The 18,376-nt window shown below is 41.4% G+C and overlaps 1 protein-coding gene across 9 annotated transcripts in view; it reads left to right on the forward strand.

The window, feature by feature from the left end:
• The first annotated feature begins 14,069 nt into the window (after positions 1–14,069).
• Positions 14,070–18,376, forward strand: part of BIN1 (bridging integrator 1) — a 90,418-nt gene continuing 86,111 nt past the window's right edge. For 2 of the 9 annotated variants that reach the window (XM_077181603.1, XM_077181604.1), the window contains exon 1: positions 14,072–14,277. In XM_077181603.1, coding sequence (XP_077037718.1) covers positions 14,194–14,277 — 84 coding nt within the window. In that variant the 5' untranslated portion in view covers positions 14,072–14,193. Of the gene's footprint in view, positions 14,278–18,376 lie in introns of all 9 variants that reach the window. The other 7 variants (XM_077181605.1, XM_077181608.1, XM_077181607.1 and 4 more) reach the window with 7 other exon arrangements.

Here is an 18,376-nt window from a genome sequence, read left to right on the forward strand (position 1 = left end):
AAGCAGAGGAGGAAGAAAAAACGTGGATGGGAAGCTATGAGGGACATGGGATGGACACTTAAAAAAAATTAAAAAAAAAAAAAAAATTTTTCCCATATGCTATCAAGTGCAGGAGGATGCAGCAAAGCTTGCAAAAATGGATCCCCGCTGAAGGCCAAAAGAGAAAAGAAGGACTTAGAAACACGCTGGAAAGGAGATAGCATCAAAGGAATTGCAATTGGAGGAGAAAAAAAAAAAAATTTGGGAAATTTGGGCAATTTAGAGACTATAAGAAAATGGACCGGGATTCTCTCAGAGCAGTGCAAAACACCAAACCATGCCAAAACTAAGCTCACAGACGTTGCAAAAGCATGGGAAAAAGCAGAGGAGGAAGAAAAAACGTGGATGGGAAGCTATGAGGGACATGGGATGGACACTTAAAAAAAATTAAAAAAAAAAAAAAATTTTTTTCCCATATGCTATCAAGGGCAGGAGGATGCAGCAAAGCTTGCAAAAATGGATCCCCGCTGAAGGCCAAAAGAGAAAAGAAGGACTTAGAAACACGCTGGAAAGGAGATAGCATCAAAGGAATTGCAATTGGAGGAGAAAAAAAAAAAATTTGGGAAATTTGGGCAATTTAGAGACTAGAAGAAAATGGACCGGGATTCTCTCAGAGCAGTGCAAAACACCAAACCATGCCAAAACTAAGCTCACAGACGTTGCAAAAGCATGGGAAAAAGCAGAGGAGGAAGAAAAAACGTGGATGGGAAGCTATGAGGGACATGGGATGGACACTTAAAAAAAATTAAAAAAAAAAAAAAATTTTTTTCCCATATGCTATCAAGTGCAGGAGGATGCAGCAAAGCTTGCAAAAATGGATCCCCGCTGAAGGCCAAAAGAGAAAAGAAGGACTTAGAAACACGCTGGAAAGGAGATAGCATCAAAGGAATTGCAATTGGAGGAGAAAAAAAAAAAATTTGGGAAATTTGGGCAATTTAGAGACTAGAAGAAAATGGACCGGGATTCTCTCAGAGCAGTGCAAAACACCAAACCATGCCAAAACTAAGCTCACAGACGTTGCAAAAGCATGGGAAAAAGCAGAGGAGGAAGAAAAAACGTGGATGGGAAGCTATGAGGGACATGGGATGGACACTTAAAAAAAACTGAAAAAAAAAAAAAAATTTTTTCCCATATGCTATCAAGTGCAGGAGGATGCAGCAAAGCTTGCAAAAATGGATCCCCGCTGAAGGCCAAAAGAGAAAAGAAGGACTTAGAAACACGCTGGAAAGGAGATAGCATCAAAGGAATTGCAATTGGAGGAGAAAAAAAAAAAATTTGGGAAATTTGGGCAATTTAGAGACTATAAGAAAATGGACCGGGATTCTCTCAGAGCAGTGCAAAACACCAAACCATGCCAAAACTAAGCTCACAGACGTTGCAAAAGCATGGGAAAAAGCAGAGAAGGAAGAAAAAACGTGGATGGGAAGCTATGAGGGACATGGGATGGACACTTAAAAAAAACTGAAAAAAAAAGGAAAAAATTTTTCCCAAAGTCCAAGCCATCAAAAGGCATGGCATGTCATCAAGTGCCAGGACAAGCACCAAAGATTCCTCTCTTGGTGCCCATTGAAATCGCAAGATTCCGTTTCCCTTCCCGAAAGGAAATGAAATTTCCTTTCGGGAAGGGAAACGGAATCTTGCGAATCCAAAAAGAAAGGCTAGAAAACACTCTGGAAAGGAGATAGGATCCAATGAAATGCAATTGAAAAAAAGCCCAAAAAACCCAGAAAATGGGGAGTTTTAGTGTCTTCAAGAAATGGTCTGTGAGGAAAGGAGCTGCATTGCAAAGGACCAAACCATGCCAAAACTAAGCTCACAGACGTTGCAAAAGCAGGGGAAAAAGGAGAGGAGCAAGACAAATCTTGGAGGGGAAGATATGAGGGACATGGGATGGACACTTAAAAAAAATTAAAAAAAAAAAAAATTTTTCCCATATGCTATCAAGTGCAGGAAGATGCAGCAAAGCTTGCAAAAATGGATCCCCGCTGAAGGCCAAAAGAGAAAAGAAGGACTTAGAAACACGCTGGAAAGGAGATAGCATCAAAGGAATTGCAATTGGAGGAGAAAAAAAAAAAATTTGGGAAATTTGGGCAATTTAGAGACTATAAGAAAACGGACCGGGATTCTCTCAGAGCAGTGCAAAACACCAAACCATGCCAAAACTAAGCTCACAGACGTTGCAAAAGCATGGGAAAAAGCAGAGGAGGAAGAAAAAACGTGGATGGGAAGCTATGAGGGACATGGGATGGACACTTAAAAAAAACTGAAAAAAAAAGGAAAAAAATTTTTCCCCAAGTCTAAGCCATCAAAAGGCATGGCATGTCATCAAGTGCCGGGACAAGCACCAAAGATTCCTCTCTTGGTGCCCATTGAAATCGCAAGATTCCGTTTCCCTTCCCGAAAGGAAATTTCATTTCCTTTCGGGAAGGGAAACGGAATCTTGCGAATCCAAAAAGAAAGGCTAGAAAACACTCTGGAAAGGAGATAGGATCCAATGAAATGCAATTGAAAAAAAGCCCAAAAAACCCAGAAAATGGGGAGTTTTAGTGTCTTCAAGAAATGGTCTGTGAGGAAAGGAGCTGCATTGCAAAGGACCAAACCATGCCAAAACTAAGCTCACAGACGTTGCAAAAGCAGGGGAAAAAGGAGAGGAGCAAGACAAATCTTGGAGGGGAAGCTATGAGGGACATGGGATGGACACTTAAAAAAAATTAAAAAAAAAAAAAAATTTTTCCCATATGCTATCAAGTGCAGGAAGATGCAGCAAAGCTTGCAAAAATGGATCCCCGCTGAAGGCCAAAAGAGAAAAGAAGGACTTAGAAACACGCTGGAAAGGAGATAGCATCAAAGGAATTGCAATTGGAGGAGAAAAAAAAAAAATTTGGGAAATTTGGGCAATTTAGAGACTATAAGAAAATGGACCGGGATTCTCTCAGAGCAGTGCAAAACACCAAACCATGCCAAAACTAAGCTCACAGACATTGCAAAAGCATGGGAAAAAGCAGAGGAGGAAGAAAAAACGTGGATGGGAAGCTATGAGGGACATGGGATGGACACTTAAAAAAAATTAAAAAAAAAAAAAAAATTTTTCCCATATGCTATCAAGTGCAGGAGGATGCAGCAAAGCTTGCAAAAATGGATCCCCGCTGAAGGCCAAAAGAGAAAAGAAGGACTTAGAAACACGCTGGAAAGGAGATAGCATCAAAGGAATTGCAATTGGAGGAGAAAAAAAAAAAATTTGGGAAATTTGGGCAATTTAGAGACTATAAGAAAATAGACCGGGATTCTCTCAGAGCAGTGCAAAACACCAAACCATGCCAAAACTAAGCTCACAGACGTTGCAAAAGCAGGGGAAAAAGCAGAGGAGGAAGAAAAAACGTGGATGGGAAGCTATGAGGGACATGGGATGGACACTTAAAAAAAATTAAAAAAAAAAAAAAATTTTTCCCATATGCTATCAAGTGCAGGAGGATGCAGCAAAGCTTGCAAAAATGGATCCCCGCTGAAGGCCAAAAGAGAAAAGAAGGACTTAGAAACACGCTGGAAAGGAGATAGCATCAAAGGAATTGCAATTGGAGGAGAAAAAAAAAAAATTTGGGAAATTTGGGCAATTTAGAGACTAGAAGAAAATGGACCGGGATTCTCTCAGAGCAGTGCAAAACACCAAACCATGCCAAAACTAAGCTCACAGACGTTGCAAAAGCATGGGAAAAAGCAGAGGAGGAAGAAAAAACGTGGATGGGAAGCTATGAGGGACATGGGATGGACACTTAAAAAAAACTGAAAAAAAAAGGAAAAAATTTTTCCCAAAGTCCAAGCCATCAAAAGGCATGGCATGTCATCAAGTGCCGGGACAAGCACCAAAGATTCCTCTCTTGGTGCCCATTGAAATCGCAAGATTCCGTTTCCCTTCCCGAAAGGAAATGAAATTTCCTTTCGGGAAGGGAAACGGAATCTTGCGAATCCAAAAAGAAAGGCTAGAAAACACTCTGGAAAGGAGATAGGATCCAATGAAATGCAATTGAAAAAAAGCCCAAAAAACCCAGAAAATGGGGAGTTTTAGTGTCTTCAAGAAATGGTCTGTGAGGAAAGGAGCTGCATTGCAAAGGACCAAACCATGCCAAAACTAAGCTCACAGACGTTGCAAAAGCAGGGGAAAAAGGAGAGGAGCAAGACAAATCTTGGAGGGGAAGATATGAGGGACATGGGATGGACACTTAAAAAAAATTAAAAAAAAAAAAAAATTTTTCCCATATGCTATCAAGTGCAGGAAGATGCAGCAAAGCTTGCAAAAATGGATCCCCGCTGAAGGCCAAAAGAGAAAAGAAGGACTTAGAAACACGCTGGAAAGGAGATAGCATCAAAGGAATTGCAATTGGAGGAGAAAAAAAAAAAATTTGGGAAATTTGGGCAATTTAGAGACTATAAGAAAACGGACCGGGATTCTCTCAGAGCAGTGCAAAACACCAAACCATGCCAAAACTAAGCTCACAGACGTTGCAAAAGCATGGGAAAAAGCAGAGGAGGAAGAAAAAACGTGGATGGGAAGCTATGAGGGACATGGGATGGACACTTAAAAAAAACTGAAAAAAAAAGGAAAAAAATTTTTCCCAAAGTCCAAGCCATCAAAAGGCATGGCATGTCATCAAGTGCCGGGACAAGCACCAAAGATTCCTCTCTTGGTGCCCATTGAAATCGCAAGATTCCGTTTCCCTTCCCGAAAGGAAATTTCATTTCCTTTCGGGAAGGGAAACGGAATCTTGCGAATCCAAAAAGAAAGGCTAGAAAACACTCTGGAAAGGAGATAGGATCAAATGAAATGCAATTGAAAAAAACCCCAAAAAACCCAGAAAATGGGGAGTTTTAGTATCTTCAAGAAATGGTCTGTGAGGAAAGGAGCTGCATTGCAAAGGACCAAACCATGCCAAAACTAAGCTCACAGACGTTGCAAAAGCAGGGGAAAAAGTAGAGGAGCTGTTGTTCTTCTATTATTTCTAGAGTCCCATATTGTTGTTCTAAGATTTCTAAAGTCCATACCTCTTGGGTGCATTCTCATGGCTGCAGATCTTCACTGACTCCTGCTGCATGCAGTCCTCTCTCAGGTCAGGGCTCCTCCAAGGCTCTCCCTGACTGGCTTACCCGCCCTCTTTTATCCCGGTCATCTTCATCGGTTACAGCTGCAGCCCAATTAAGGACATCGCAGCTGCAGCCCGTCGAGGGCAACCGGGACCTCTGGGGCAAAGCTTCTATACACATATTCAAATACATTTCCTCTACTATAAGGAGCAAGACAAATCTTGGAGGGGAAGATATGAGGGACATGGGATGGACACTTAAAAAAAAACTGAAAAAAAAGGAAAAAATTTTTCCCAAAGTCGAAGCCATCAAAAGGCATGGCATGTCATCAAGTGCCAGGACAAGCACCAAAGATTCCAATCTTGGTGCCCATTGAAATTGCAAGAGGAGCAAGACAAATCTTGGAGGGGAAGATATGAGGGACATGGGATGGATGCTTAAAACAAAAAACAAAAAAGATAAAAATCTTTTCCATATGCAATCATGTGCAGGCAGATGCAGCAAAACTTTCTAAATTAATCTCCGCTGAAGTCCGAAACAGAAAAATGAGTTGTGATTGTGATTGGTGTTTTTGGAGACTTGTGATTTTAACCAAGGGGCCAAGAGAAATGCATCAAAGACAGCAGTGAGTCAATAATGTTTTTCTGGTCAGCTGGACATTCCTGTGGGATGTGAGGAGCCTCTAATTTCACGATAATTAATTTGGTACTAGAGAACTACTTGTAATATTACATATAAATAAAAGGGAATCTGTAATTTTTTTTTTCTAAAAATATCATAACCGATCAGAGTATCTTTATCAAAACCTGCCTGGTGCCTTGTTCTATCCAATACAGTATAAAGGACAAATAGTGTGTATTTCCATTTTTTATATTCTGGTAATTATGTAAGAAGATGAAGACTTGTTTGCTGTGATAATGGATAGGATAGGATAGGATAGGATAGGATAGGATAGGATAGGATAGGATGGGATGGGATGGGATGGTATAGGAGAGGATAGGATAGGATTAATTAAATATCTCCAGGAAACATTTCATTAATGGCAAGGTCAAACCTTCTTGTTCCCCTCCATTAAAAAAAAAACAAACAGCAAACTTTTTAAATAGAATGGAAATGTGTAATTTCAGCAGGAAAGAACTGTGTGGTTTCTAGGATTACCATACCCTTTTGAGGCTATGACTTGGTGCACGTGTTTGTAGGATCTGCAAGTGGATTGTACCTATTTTTTGCTCTGTCTAGGGAATGAAGGCTTGCTTTCCTTTCTAAATATTTACTGTGTAAGACTTGGTAAATCTGGATCGTGTTGGCTTGCTAGGAAGGGATTATTTTTGTTTGGTTGGTTGTTTTAAATCTAGGATATCAGAAGATCTGACAGCACACATACAGCCAGGGGATAATGCTGTGCAAGATTACTCCTATCCAGGCAGTTTGCTTTGTTTTGCTCACTGTTGTTATGTAGATCAAAAATACTGCTCTCTGTTAATAGTTGCCTTTTGGGTTTCCATTTGCTACCAGTTTCTGGAGGCTTGTTTTTCACGCAGCATATTTCTGCAACATATATATAATTAATTTACCTTTACCTCCATGTCCAAGAGAGAAGTGTCACGTTTTGTCTTTCCTTAGCCTGTGACTCAAGGCTGTGAATTCCTTAAAAAAATTGAAAATGTTAAAGTGATGGTTTAATTCCCCCTGTCCTTCTTTGGTTTTCAGTTTTTGTGATTCAGATTATGACTTTTTTTTCCTGCCTGGACACCTATTCATGTGATTCCAAAAGGTTGGGAAATCCAAAAGGGATTTTGAGGGAACATCAAAAAATTTAAAAAAAATTATTACAATTTCTATTAAAAATTATTAAAAAATTCCTAGTAAAAATGCTCAGATGCTGCAATATTTCTAGACATGTGGTTTCTCTGTCAGAGTACAGTAGTAGAAATAACATGTATTTCCATCACTTGTGCAGGGAGCGAAGTGTTAAGAAAATTTTTCACAATTGACTACATTTGGTTCATTTATCTGATAGTGTTGCCTTGTTTCAAAATACAGTATGGAAACAAAACGGAAATTTAGCTTGAAATTTATGTTTATTCTTCTACATGCTGATGACCCTGATATCTGTACACACATGGCTTTCACTCATTAAACTGTAGAGGATGCTTCCTGTAGGACTGTGAATGTTCCTTGCTAAACTTGGCAGGGAAACTTGAAGATGCCACAGCATTGAATGATACATTAAAATGTCACATAATTTGGGAAGAGAAATATATCAATTCTAACTAATTCTAACTATTTGAGGCCTTCACTGTTTTTTGCTGAATCTTTATGAAAGCCTTTTTACAGAGTTGATAGAACTCTGGAAATGGCTGAGTTGTTACAGGTAAGAATATTTTTTTTTACATTTTTCTGTGTTGTATTTTCTTCTAATCCAGGTCTAGGAAAACATTATAATAAATGTCAGTAATTATTAAACAGAATAGATTGTATGAATAAATTGTATCCAATGTTTTATTAGATATGTGGAGAAAAGAGGATTTGCCCAGACTGGAAAGTTACCATCCTTATTTTTGGAAAAATCAAATCCCAAACCTCAAAAACAAAGAGTTGGATAATATTGAAAACTGCAAAGATTTAAATTGATAGCAACCTTGCAGTAGTTGAAGGAGAGATGGTTCTTGTAAGTAATGTGCAGTGAATAAGTCATTCTATTTCGTTGCCAAGGAAATAAAATGAGGCTCTTGGTAAAGGGAAGCAAGGAGGAAGACATTGCAACTGGGCCAACTGTTAGCATTACATAATCCACCTGGCATGGTTATCACAAGTGTGGAACCTTGTGGATGTGTGCTTGATAGAAAATATCAAATACCTCCTGCATTTCAGTGACAGTTTGTGCTGTTGATATGGTATCCTGGTGATATGAGATCCTTTGTGTGATTCCACCAGTTGGCCCATGTGTTCTACTGTAGCTATAGATGGGGATAAAGCAACCTGTCCATTTGAGTATATAATTATTTCTGATTTTTTTTTAGATATTTTAATAAATAGTTGAAAGCTTCCAGAATTTTCAGAGTATTTTCCTAAGGAAGCACATGACTGCCTGTTCCTTACTGACTGATGATAATGAAAACCAAAATTATTTCATATTTGCTAAACCCCTTTTTTTTCCTGCACAATAGGGTACACAGAAATTTTGACAAGCTTCTTGTAAATATATTTATGCAAAGCTTACAGACCATTGCCATTTTTTACTCACTTCATTTAATAGTGAAGGGCAGCTAATCTGTCACAAATTCAGGGCCAAAGATCACTTTGTAATGGCTAAATCCACTCAGGCAGAGAAAAAAAATAGTTACATGCATGCGCATCAAGCACCTAAACAGCCATGTGGATGGAAAAGAAATACACTCTGAATTTTAAAAAATCTGCCAAAATTTGGAGATTCCAGTAAAGCACATCATGAGCACCCAGTAATTACCTAAAATTCACGCAAGCTTGCAATCACAGGACAGTCTTCAGTGAGACATGACACAAAGTTTTAATGCCATTTTATTTCCTGCCTCTCTCTGTTTCTGAACAGGTGAGTCTGGACTAGGCAGGCAAAGCTCTCAGCTTTGGAGCCTTCCCAGTGCTGGAGTATTAGTTTTTTTGTTGTTTTTTTTTTTTTTTTTTTTTTTTTTTGTGTGTCTAAAGCATGACAAGAGTAACTTGAGTATCATCTTCTGTTTCTCATAAAAAAAAATGGAGAGATTCAACAGGAACTGAGTGTCTGAGAGCTGTGGGAGGGAACACCTTCGGACACTATTTTTAAATCAAAGTTCTTTCACGTTGCACTTGTTTTAAAGGAGAGAACATGCAATCAGCAAGTTCTTATCTATTATTTTTATGGCAGAAACTTCCTGATTCTTCCCTGCACCTTCCTGTGGGAGAACAAAGGGAGAGTTTGCAAGAGATTATAGTCAGTCAGGAAGGAATTTTAAGGCAAACTAGATAATGGTGAAATGGATAACCAAATTATCCCTGACAATGTTATCAGGTTAAACAAGACAGAAATCACCTTTGCAATCTCTTCTGGAATGCTGTCCCAGAAGAATGCATGATCTGCAATGGAAAGAAAAAGGTGGGCAAGGTTGGAGTTAGAACTTGATTAGATTTTGTTACATAATATATTTAGTGCAATTTGTTGTTTTCAAGATGTTGGATTTACTGTCTTAAATTAGTCCTTTAACTGATGTCACTGAAGCCAGAGAGTGGTGCTGGCAGGGAGTGAGGCCAACTGGCCTGGAGTGCTACAGCCAGAGTCAGAACAGAACTACAGATCCAAACAACCAGGTTCTTTGATATCTGAACTTCAGCTTTGAATGCTACAAGAAATTGTGATTGAAACAGACCCATTTTGCATCATATGAGTACTTGGGGTAAAGGGCTTTAGAGCTCTTCAAATAGTTTACTGCAAATATTATTTGGTATAAGAATTTAAAGAATCCAATAATGATATATTTATATTTCCATAAACATTTAATTAACTGAGCTCTACTAAATATTTTCTAAAAAATGTAATTATACACTTAAAATCAGAAATCCTTGCTGAAAAGAAACAAAAATCAATTTAACTGGCTTTTAATCCTCTGTGTAATTGGAACAGAGACTATAAACTTCTAGTTACATGAATAGTAGAAACCACTTCTGCTGTTATTTTACAATTATTTTATTTAAATGAGTTGTATTATGAAAGATTTTGCCATCAGTAGCAGGGAAGATTTTGATTATCACAGCTTGTACTTTTAAACACGCTAACTACAATTAAAAGGTTCAAGTCAGAAAAAATAAAAAATAAGTTAATGGATACATTGCTGAAATCACTCTTTGCAATCACTCTTCTAATCATGAAGAAAACATCCTGCTCCCAGATGGACAAAACTGGCAAAACAGGAGTACTGATAATAATGAAAAAAATAGCTGGAACAACAATTTGTGCAATGAAGGGAATAAATTGTACCTAAGCTACAAAATAATAGACTCCAAGCCAGTGAGCATTTAAGCATATGTTTAATTGTAAACAGGTGAACAGTTCATCTCCCTTTAATGAGACAACTGAGAAGTCAAATGCACTTATGGAGCTGAGGCCTAACACAGTTATTATTGACTAGAGCATTAATCAATTAAGAGAGCCATAAAAAGCAGTGGTGACTATGTACATGTTAGATATGCCTGTTTGTGCTGGAGTGTTTGACAGATTTGCTTCTTCCCTCTGAACTGTGGCAATGAGTCATGCTGTCACCAGGGAGATGGACTACAGGTGGGTTTCATAACCCATCTGGCTTTCTTAACTTCAGCTATTTAAGCTATCCAGCTAATCTCCCTCTGTAGCTCAGGGGGAAGGGAGATCTTTCTGGTTTACCCTTCCTCAGCTTTGGAGATACAGATTCTCTCTTTTGACTATAAAAGGAACCAAGGTGACTCAGCTGAAATTAAATATGTTTAGCTGGTTACAGTTGGGCAAAATGAAGTGTTCTGGGGTCCAGTGTTAGAATAGATTAGACCACTATGCATGTATTGAACTTAATCTCATTGCAGATGATACCCATTAAGCATGAAGTTTGATTTATATTAACTCAAATTGTGCAGAATCTGTCACTAATGGCTTCCAAAAGGCTTGACATCTCTGTTACACAATGAAACAAAACATAAACAAATATAAAAGCATTAAGTTACCAGCCTGTATATTTATAACAACATAATTGCACTGCAGTCCAATTGAATTTATTTACATTTATAACCTTGTAAAACACAGCAAGCTTGAGATCAGAACAATGGTGGACAGATATGAGCCTGAAGCCTTTCTTGCTCACAAAGCAACAACCTCCTGCATATGTTACCTGGCTGAAATGGCTTACATGGTCATTCAGGTGCATGGCCACTCATAATATGTGGGTCATGCCAGGGGAGTACCTTTTGCAACACACCTGGAGCCCAGCAAATGCTTTGCAGCTTTGGTGCTGATCCAATCAAGTACAGAAATAACTGGGAAATGACTCATGCTGAGAGGTGGATACTTGCTGTTAATCCCAGCTTTTAAAGTGTACACAGTTTGTCATCATTTTTCATTGTGGTGAACGTGTGTGTCTGGCTGCTTTTGTTTCACGGTTGTCTGATGTTTGCTGTGGACTCTCTTCTCAGCTAATTTGCTTTTCACTTGAAAGGACGTAATCAGAAAAAAATCCTCTCAAAACCAGTTCCACTGAAGAAAAGACCTAAGCAGGAGGAGCAAATATATGAGGTAGGGCGGAGAGGAATGTGTTCTGACCCTGAAACATCTGCTCTTTTTAACGTAATTTTATAAATGTTTAACCACATGTGCATCTTTCAACCTTGAAAACTCCGCTAAGGCGGGGGACGTGAGGGTGAGAAAAAAATTATGGATGATACCCAAGAAGAAAGGTAATCTGAAAATAACTAGTAAGGCTGAAATTATGGAAGAAATCAGATGCATTTGGGACAAATACTACAGAAAATGAGTATTTATAGTATTAATATAAATAAATACTATATAATATATATACAATATTATAGTATTAATTTATATTAATAGTATTAATCTATCTGTATGATTAGCATTTAGTATTAATTTATAGTAATACTAAATGCTAATCATACAGATAGATGAATACTAGATGTAAAACCAGGAAGAAATTGCATAAATTTGCAGTTTGCAATACAGATTGGCATCATGGGTAGGCACACACTATGTCCAGTGTCACTGCACTTTTCTTATGCACAACTGGAACACATGCCCTAGTATTTTATTAAATGGGAATAGGGTGTCTACTAACATAATTGAAGTATACCATGGATTTAAACTAGATTCTGAATTAAGGTTTTGTCATTAAAAAAAGCCATTGTCAAAACAGGCAAGAAATGCAGAGGCACTGTCTCATGAAGCCTTACAAAGAGGTGTTGACAGCTTCTCTGCTCACAGTTTCTAAGGGCTCTGGCAAGACAATTGTTTTTATTTTTATTTTCTGTTCGGAATGAACAGAAATAGTACTGAAGCAGAAATGGGAAACAATAAATGACATATATGTTGGAAGACCTGGCTCAGCTGTCTTAAGTTATCACCTTCAACATTTATCCGTTGCTTTACATTGGAGTAGTGCGTGCTACACTATTCCCTGTGTGTGAAACTGGAGATAACAGTCTTCATCTGGAAAAATAATGGCTGTGTGAAATGCTCCAGGGACACATGGAGGTTTTGGTCCCACCGTTGAATTAAAATAGGTGCTTCCACCTTAAACAAAGGTAAATGCGAGTTTGCTATATGTCTCAATTTTCTGTAGAGCACTGGATTGGTTGGTACTGTACTGGGTACTGAGTGCACATAGTCCCAAGCTCCCACAAAGAACCGGGATGAGTGTGCAGGAGCAGGATAGGAAGGAAGGAAGCTTCCCCACCACTCACCCAAGCCCTGGTGTGTGGTACTGAGGGAAGCCTGGGGGCTGAGGATTAGGATGTGAATAACAGCACTGAGGTGGCTTCCTGTGTTCCAGGAAGCAGAACTCTGTCCTGACGTGCAAAGGAATAAAGTTTCACAAAAGGTATTTGCCCAGTAGACCTAGCAAAGCAAAACCAAAGCCAGGTGGCCAGGAAGGCCAATGGCATCAGAAATGCCATCAGTGTGGCACCAGACCCAGGGCAGTGATCACCTCACTGTACCTGCACTGGTGAGGCCACACCCCAAATCCTGTGCTCAGTTTCCTGGCCGTGCTATTCAGGAAAGACACTGAGGTGCTGGAGTGTGTCCACAGAAGGGTAACAAGGCTGGTGAAAGGTCTGGAGCACAAGTGCTGTGAGGAGCAGCTGAGGGAGCTGGGAGGATTCAGCCTGGAGGAAAGGAGTCTCAGGGGAGGCCTCATCATGTCGGCACACAGTTTGTGGTGGTGACTGGGAGCGAGGCAGAGCCTCATCCCCAATGGGCACAGCTGTGAGAAGCAGGTGAGCAGCATTGACAGCACTGAGCCATGGAGTGCCCAGGGGCACTGACCAACCACCAAAGGGAGCAGAGGGCACACAGGTGCAATGCATGTAAGATGAAGAATTTAAAAGGTTGGGGTAAACAACAAGAAGGGCAGATGCTTGGAGCCTTCTGATGAGGTATGATGTTACTCTGTATGGCTTGAAGCTTTCTGAACTTGTATGATGATACTCTGTGTGTTGTGGCTGTCTCAACTACAACATCATCACTCTCTGTGCTCACCTGAAAAGAGACTGTAGCAAGGTGGAGATTGTTCTCTTTTCCCAGGTAAGAAGTGACAGAACTAGCAGAAATGGCTTCAGGATGTGCTGTTGGTGGTTTAGATTGGATATTGGGAAAAATTTCTTCACTGAAAGGGTGGTCAGGCATTGAAATATGCTGTCCACGGATATGGTGAAATCACCATCCCTGGAAGTGTTCAAAGAGTGGGGGAATGTTGCACTTGGGGGTATGGTTTAGTGGTGAACACAGTAATGCTGGGGTAATGGCTGGCCTCAATTACATGAGAGGTCTTTTCTAACCTTAATAATTCCATGATTAAAGGATGGAATCTTCTGAAATTTCATGTCACCTTTTAAAATCAGAGGTTTGATTAATTTCCAGGTGCCCTTCTTTAAGGAATTAAATTTCCCTTTGTGCTTGTGAATATCCAGGAGTAATCTGGAAAGTACCTTTGTCCTATGAATTTGGACAATCAGAGATAACAATTAGTGGCACAAGTCTCTTAAAACAAGAGTGGCGTTTTGCTGCGGGATGAAAGACGGCAGCAAACTCATCCCACCACCTAAGACGAATGCCTTGCGGTGTTCCCCGGACTTTCCCACCCTGCTGGCTTCCTCTGGGACGGGCAGCGGCGAGGACCTGGAGGAGGCAGGGTGGGGGAAATCCGTCCCGAACCTGCCCCCGTGCCTGTCCCTGTAAGGCAGCGCTGTCCCTTTAAAAGGCGGCGGGCGGGCGGCGGCGGCGGTGACGGCCGGGGCCATCGCCTGCCCGCCGGGTTTTCCCCCCCTTCCTGCCGGTCCGTCGCTCGCAGCCCGTTAAAAGGAGCAGGCAAGATGGCCGAGCTGGGCAGCAAGGGGGTCACGGCCGGGAAAATCGCTAGCAACGTGCAGAAGAAGCTGACCCGGGCGCAGGAGAAGGTAGCGGGGAAGGGGGGCATCCCCGGGATGCGGGGCTGGGCGCGGGCACCGGGGATGACAGCCCTGCCCGGAGCAGGGATGGGTCTGGCAGTGGGTGCCTGCGGGGGGGTGGCAGCTGCCTTCCCTGCCTGCGGAGCCGGGGCCCCCGTGCATCCCGGGGATGCCGGGTGTCCCCGCTGGAGCGCTGCGGGCTCGCCGGAAACATGGCATCGGCTCCGGCCGGCTGCAGGAGCGCCGCACGCTCGGCTTGGATCCGCGGATGCTTTTTGTTTCACCAGGAGGAGACCTTTGCTTGTGGCATTTAGGGTGTGCTTTATGCAGCGTTTTCGAGAGCGGCTCTGTGCTTTGCCATAGCGCTAAATGCGTAACCTCAAAGATGGGGAGGGAAAGGAGACGGACACTCGCTCCTTATCTTCACCAGCATCGCGCGATAGTCGCTGCTCGCTGTGCTGACCTTGAGCTCCTCGTTTTGGAATGGTGGTCCAGCCGTACGGCCTCTAAACATTGTGCCGATCTGCTGAGAAGAGGGGGGGGGATTTTTGAATCCCGGGAGCCCTTTCGCTGCTCTCCGCCCACCCCTGTGCCGGCAGAAGGTGCCAGGAATATGCAATGGATACTTTTCCTGTTCATCTCTCTGGCATGCTGCATCTGATGCCAGCTGCCTGCTCTGGGGAGGGATTATCGGGCGTTTTACGCAGGGACATTGATCAGCTGCTTTTATTGCGGGCACGCTCGTCTTGGTTTTCAGTGGTTTGCTGTGAGATGACATTGACTGAATAAGGACTGGTGCATCTTTGAGGGAGGGCGGGCGAGCAGATCTGCCCACTGCTGCTCGTGTTCCCTGGGAGTTATCTTTAGCAGCTAGATTTAATCTAGGAGGGCTGGGATTAAATGCAGTGCTGGCCTGAGCCTTGTACCAATCTCTGACACTGCTCAAAAACGCTGCTGGGTGAGAATGGCAGCCCAAACCACTTTTATTTAATGTTGCCCATGCTGCATCCACTACTTTTAGCTCGCTTGCTGAGACGAGGAGCATCCCTTGAACTTGCCTGACTGCTTGTAAAATTCCCCAATGACTGCCAGATCCAGTATGGAGCTGCAGCAGCAAGGTCCTGTCTTCACTCTGTACACAAGAGTGAACACGGCCACATCTGTGGTTTTCTTTATACCACTGCTGTTCCAGAGGGGACAGGACAGGGAATCTGGTCCACCTTGAACTCATCACAGATGCTAAACTTCACTCTGTGTTAGCCACCAGATGGCAACCATATTTGTAGTTAACATTAGGGTAGGTGGTAGAGCTTCTGGGCCTGCTGATGGAGTTTTATATTTAGTGGTGCAGCTTGGAACCAAGCGTGTCCTGCCAAGCCCTGCCCTCTTTCTTATCAAACGCACACAGGTTCTTTTCCTAAGCAGGATTTTCCACAAATTTCTGTCAGCTGTTGATCTAGCTCACTTCCTTGCTCACTCCCTGGTGGTGTTTGGGGACTAGGAATGACAATAAAAATCGAGAGTTAGCTGGGTATTGCAGGTGATTTGCACGATCTGAAAGCAGTTGTTTGTCTCTTCGGGAAGAGAAAAGCACGGCTTGTTTTGCTCTAAGGAGAAAAGGAAAACAAGCCCAAAGCACTTGCTAACACAAATTTTAGACCCTACAGCCGTTGTTACCCTGATGCAAACAGCACAATTTAAAACTCTGGGCTCTCAAAAAAAGAAAAAAAATGGCATTGCTTGCTTCATCATCTGACTTGCCTCTTCATACTGCTGCAGGGTTCTATGTAACAATTCTTCTTTTGTGAAGCATTCAGTATTTTACCCATGAAGGACAGGTTTTTCACTGAGGAATATATGTCAGTCTTAACTTTCAGGTTGTGAGGAGAGATGCAGCTGAATATGAAGTGATGTGGAAGCACCAGTGGTTATGACACTCTACACTTGTGGTATTTAGTTATAAACTGAGATACTGTGTTTAGCAGGAAGGGTGAACCGTGGGTCAGGAGATAAGGACCAGGTGTTAAATAATTTAAAAAAACAGTAAGCACAAGTGTGCAGAGGTGGATCTGCTAACAGCTTAAATATGCGTTAGATTTTTTTGTGAATATATTTTGGCTAGGGTCGAACTTTTCCTTTTTGAGACTTAAACAAGCGGACTGTTCCTTTTCCATATTGTATTTTCATTTGAATCAAGGATAAAAAAGTTCTTCCCTTGAGAATATCTCCTTCTTAACTTGAGCCCTGAGGCTTTGACCTCAGCAGTTTTCTTTCTGGTGAATTTCAGCCTTGTGCTAAGCAAAGAATGATGTCTTTTTGTTCAGTGCAGAATTCACATTGAAACACTGTACACATCCTTTTTTCCCCTTCTGAGATGCCTATTATGTAAACTATGTAAGATATTCCTTCAGAAGTGCTATTTGTTTTGAGCCTTTCAGTAAAACTGTCGGCTATTTTTGGAAGGCACTCGAGCAATCCCACAGGAAATATACGATGGAATGGTTGACTGTGCTTTTTACAAAGGGGATGGACACCCATTTACCCTCCAACTCTACTCAGAGGTAGCCTCAAGTACAATACTGGGCAATAATTTGCCAATTGTCCAGTGAAATGTATCAAATAAGTTGATGCTGCTATCAAGAGGAACACACCTTGCAGAAGGAACTCATGCAACTGTTTCTAACTCATATCACCTTTTTCAACTAATTAGGATATTTGGACTGGAAGTCACAATCTATTCCTCCTAAATTTAGCTGAAGGATTTTCAGACTGAGATGTTGAGCTCTAGACTTTTCATAATTCTAAACTTCTTAAATATGAGTAAAAATGTAATGCCCCCACTGTCATGGTGTCTTAGAGGGAGCCTGGTGTTTGCAGCTCTTTTAAACTCTTCCAGTGAGGCTGTGAAGTTTTTTTTTATTCTTTATGTCTGTAATCCGTTATCTTGGTTAAAGTTTGTGTTTTATTTTAACACTTCTGAAAATTTAAAAAATCTCCCCAGTTTCCATAGTTCCCATTTTCCTCTAATAATGTCCTGTTTCTGGATGTGTCTACCTGCACGTGCATGTTTCTGTTTTCAACAAATTCAAACAGCATCTTGATGACTCGATGCCATCCTGGGGTGAGGGTAACTCTGTGTGGTTCCAGCAGGGAGCTGAGCTCAAGGAGCAAAGAGTTGGGTTTAGTATCTTGGCTGTCAGTGTCCTTGTCACAGCATCAGGCTCTTTGCTTTCCTTCTGCATGTTAGGTGGAGGTTCAGTGTGGAAAGCTGTATTGGCTGTATGGGCACCAACTGTTGATTTAAGTTGCATACAGGTTAATAACTTTGTCTGAGGAGATGAACTGTAAAGTTGACATCAGAAAAAAAGATTTTTTTTTTTCCCTCTTGAGAGCTTTTTTTGGTCTGGAGAGTAGAAAGGAATGAACTTATTTTTACTTAGACTTAGTGTGGGAAGTTCTTATCCTATAGTAGTGTTGGTCTCTCACTCTCTCTTTGTTACAAAGCTGGGCAAAATGAGGAGTCCGTGTTCTGTGCCATGAACAGACTGTCGTGTTTTGTCATGGGTATCTTCTGATGTACCAACAAACCAAGGCGTCCCCTTTTCTCCATCCCTAACCAAAGGGGAAGGCTTTGTTTTCCTCATGGGACCTGCTAAAGCTTAGTTTGGAAATCCAAACTCCCTTGTGTTAGGGGGTCACATTTAGGTCGTAGACTGTGGTTTATAGTCACAGACTCTGGCTTGCCTGTTGCCATGAAATGTCACTTTGTTTTCCTGTTCTTGGCTTTGTTGATTCCACCGATGTTTGCCCACATGTGTTTGAAGGTTTCCCGGTTAAACCATCTGTCAGAGCAAAGTTCTGCTCGCCTCTGGCTGCACAGTCCAAGGAGCCTGGGCTGCAGTCTTGGTCTCACAGGTTGTGGTTTGGGTGGAACTGGCTTTGCAGGAGGCATGGTTTGCATTTTGAGTTTGCCCTGATAAGACAGTTTTTGTCCTTCTAAGTCAAGCTCCAATAGGTGGGGCATTGCAGGAGGAAACACTTGGAATAAAATTTCAGCCCTCTTGAGGCAGGTGAGAGTCCATACTAATGAGCAGTACCCAAGAACCTT

This window comes from Agelaius phoeniceus, chromosome 7 (assembly GCF_051311805.1).
Source record: "Agelaius phoeniceus isolate bAgePho1 chromosome 7, bAgePho1.hap1, whole genome shotgun sequence".
Classification (NCBI taxonomy): Eukaryota; Metazoa; Chordata; class Aves; order Passeriformes; family Icteridae; genus Agelaius; species Agelaius phoeniceus.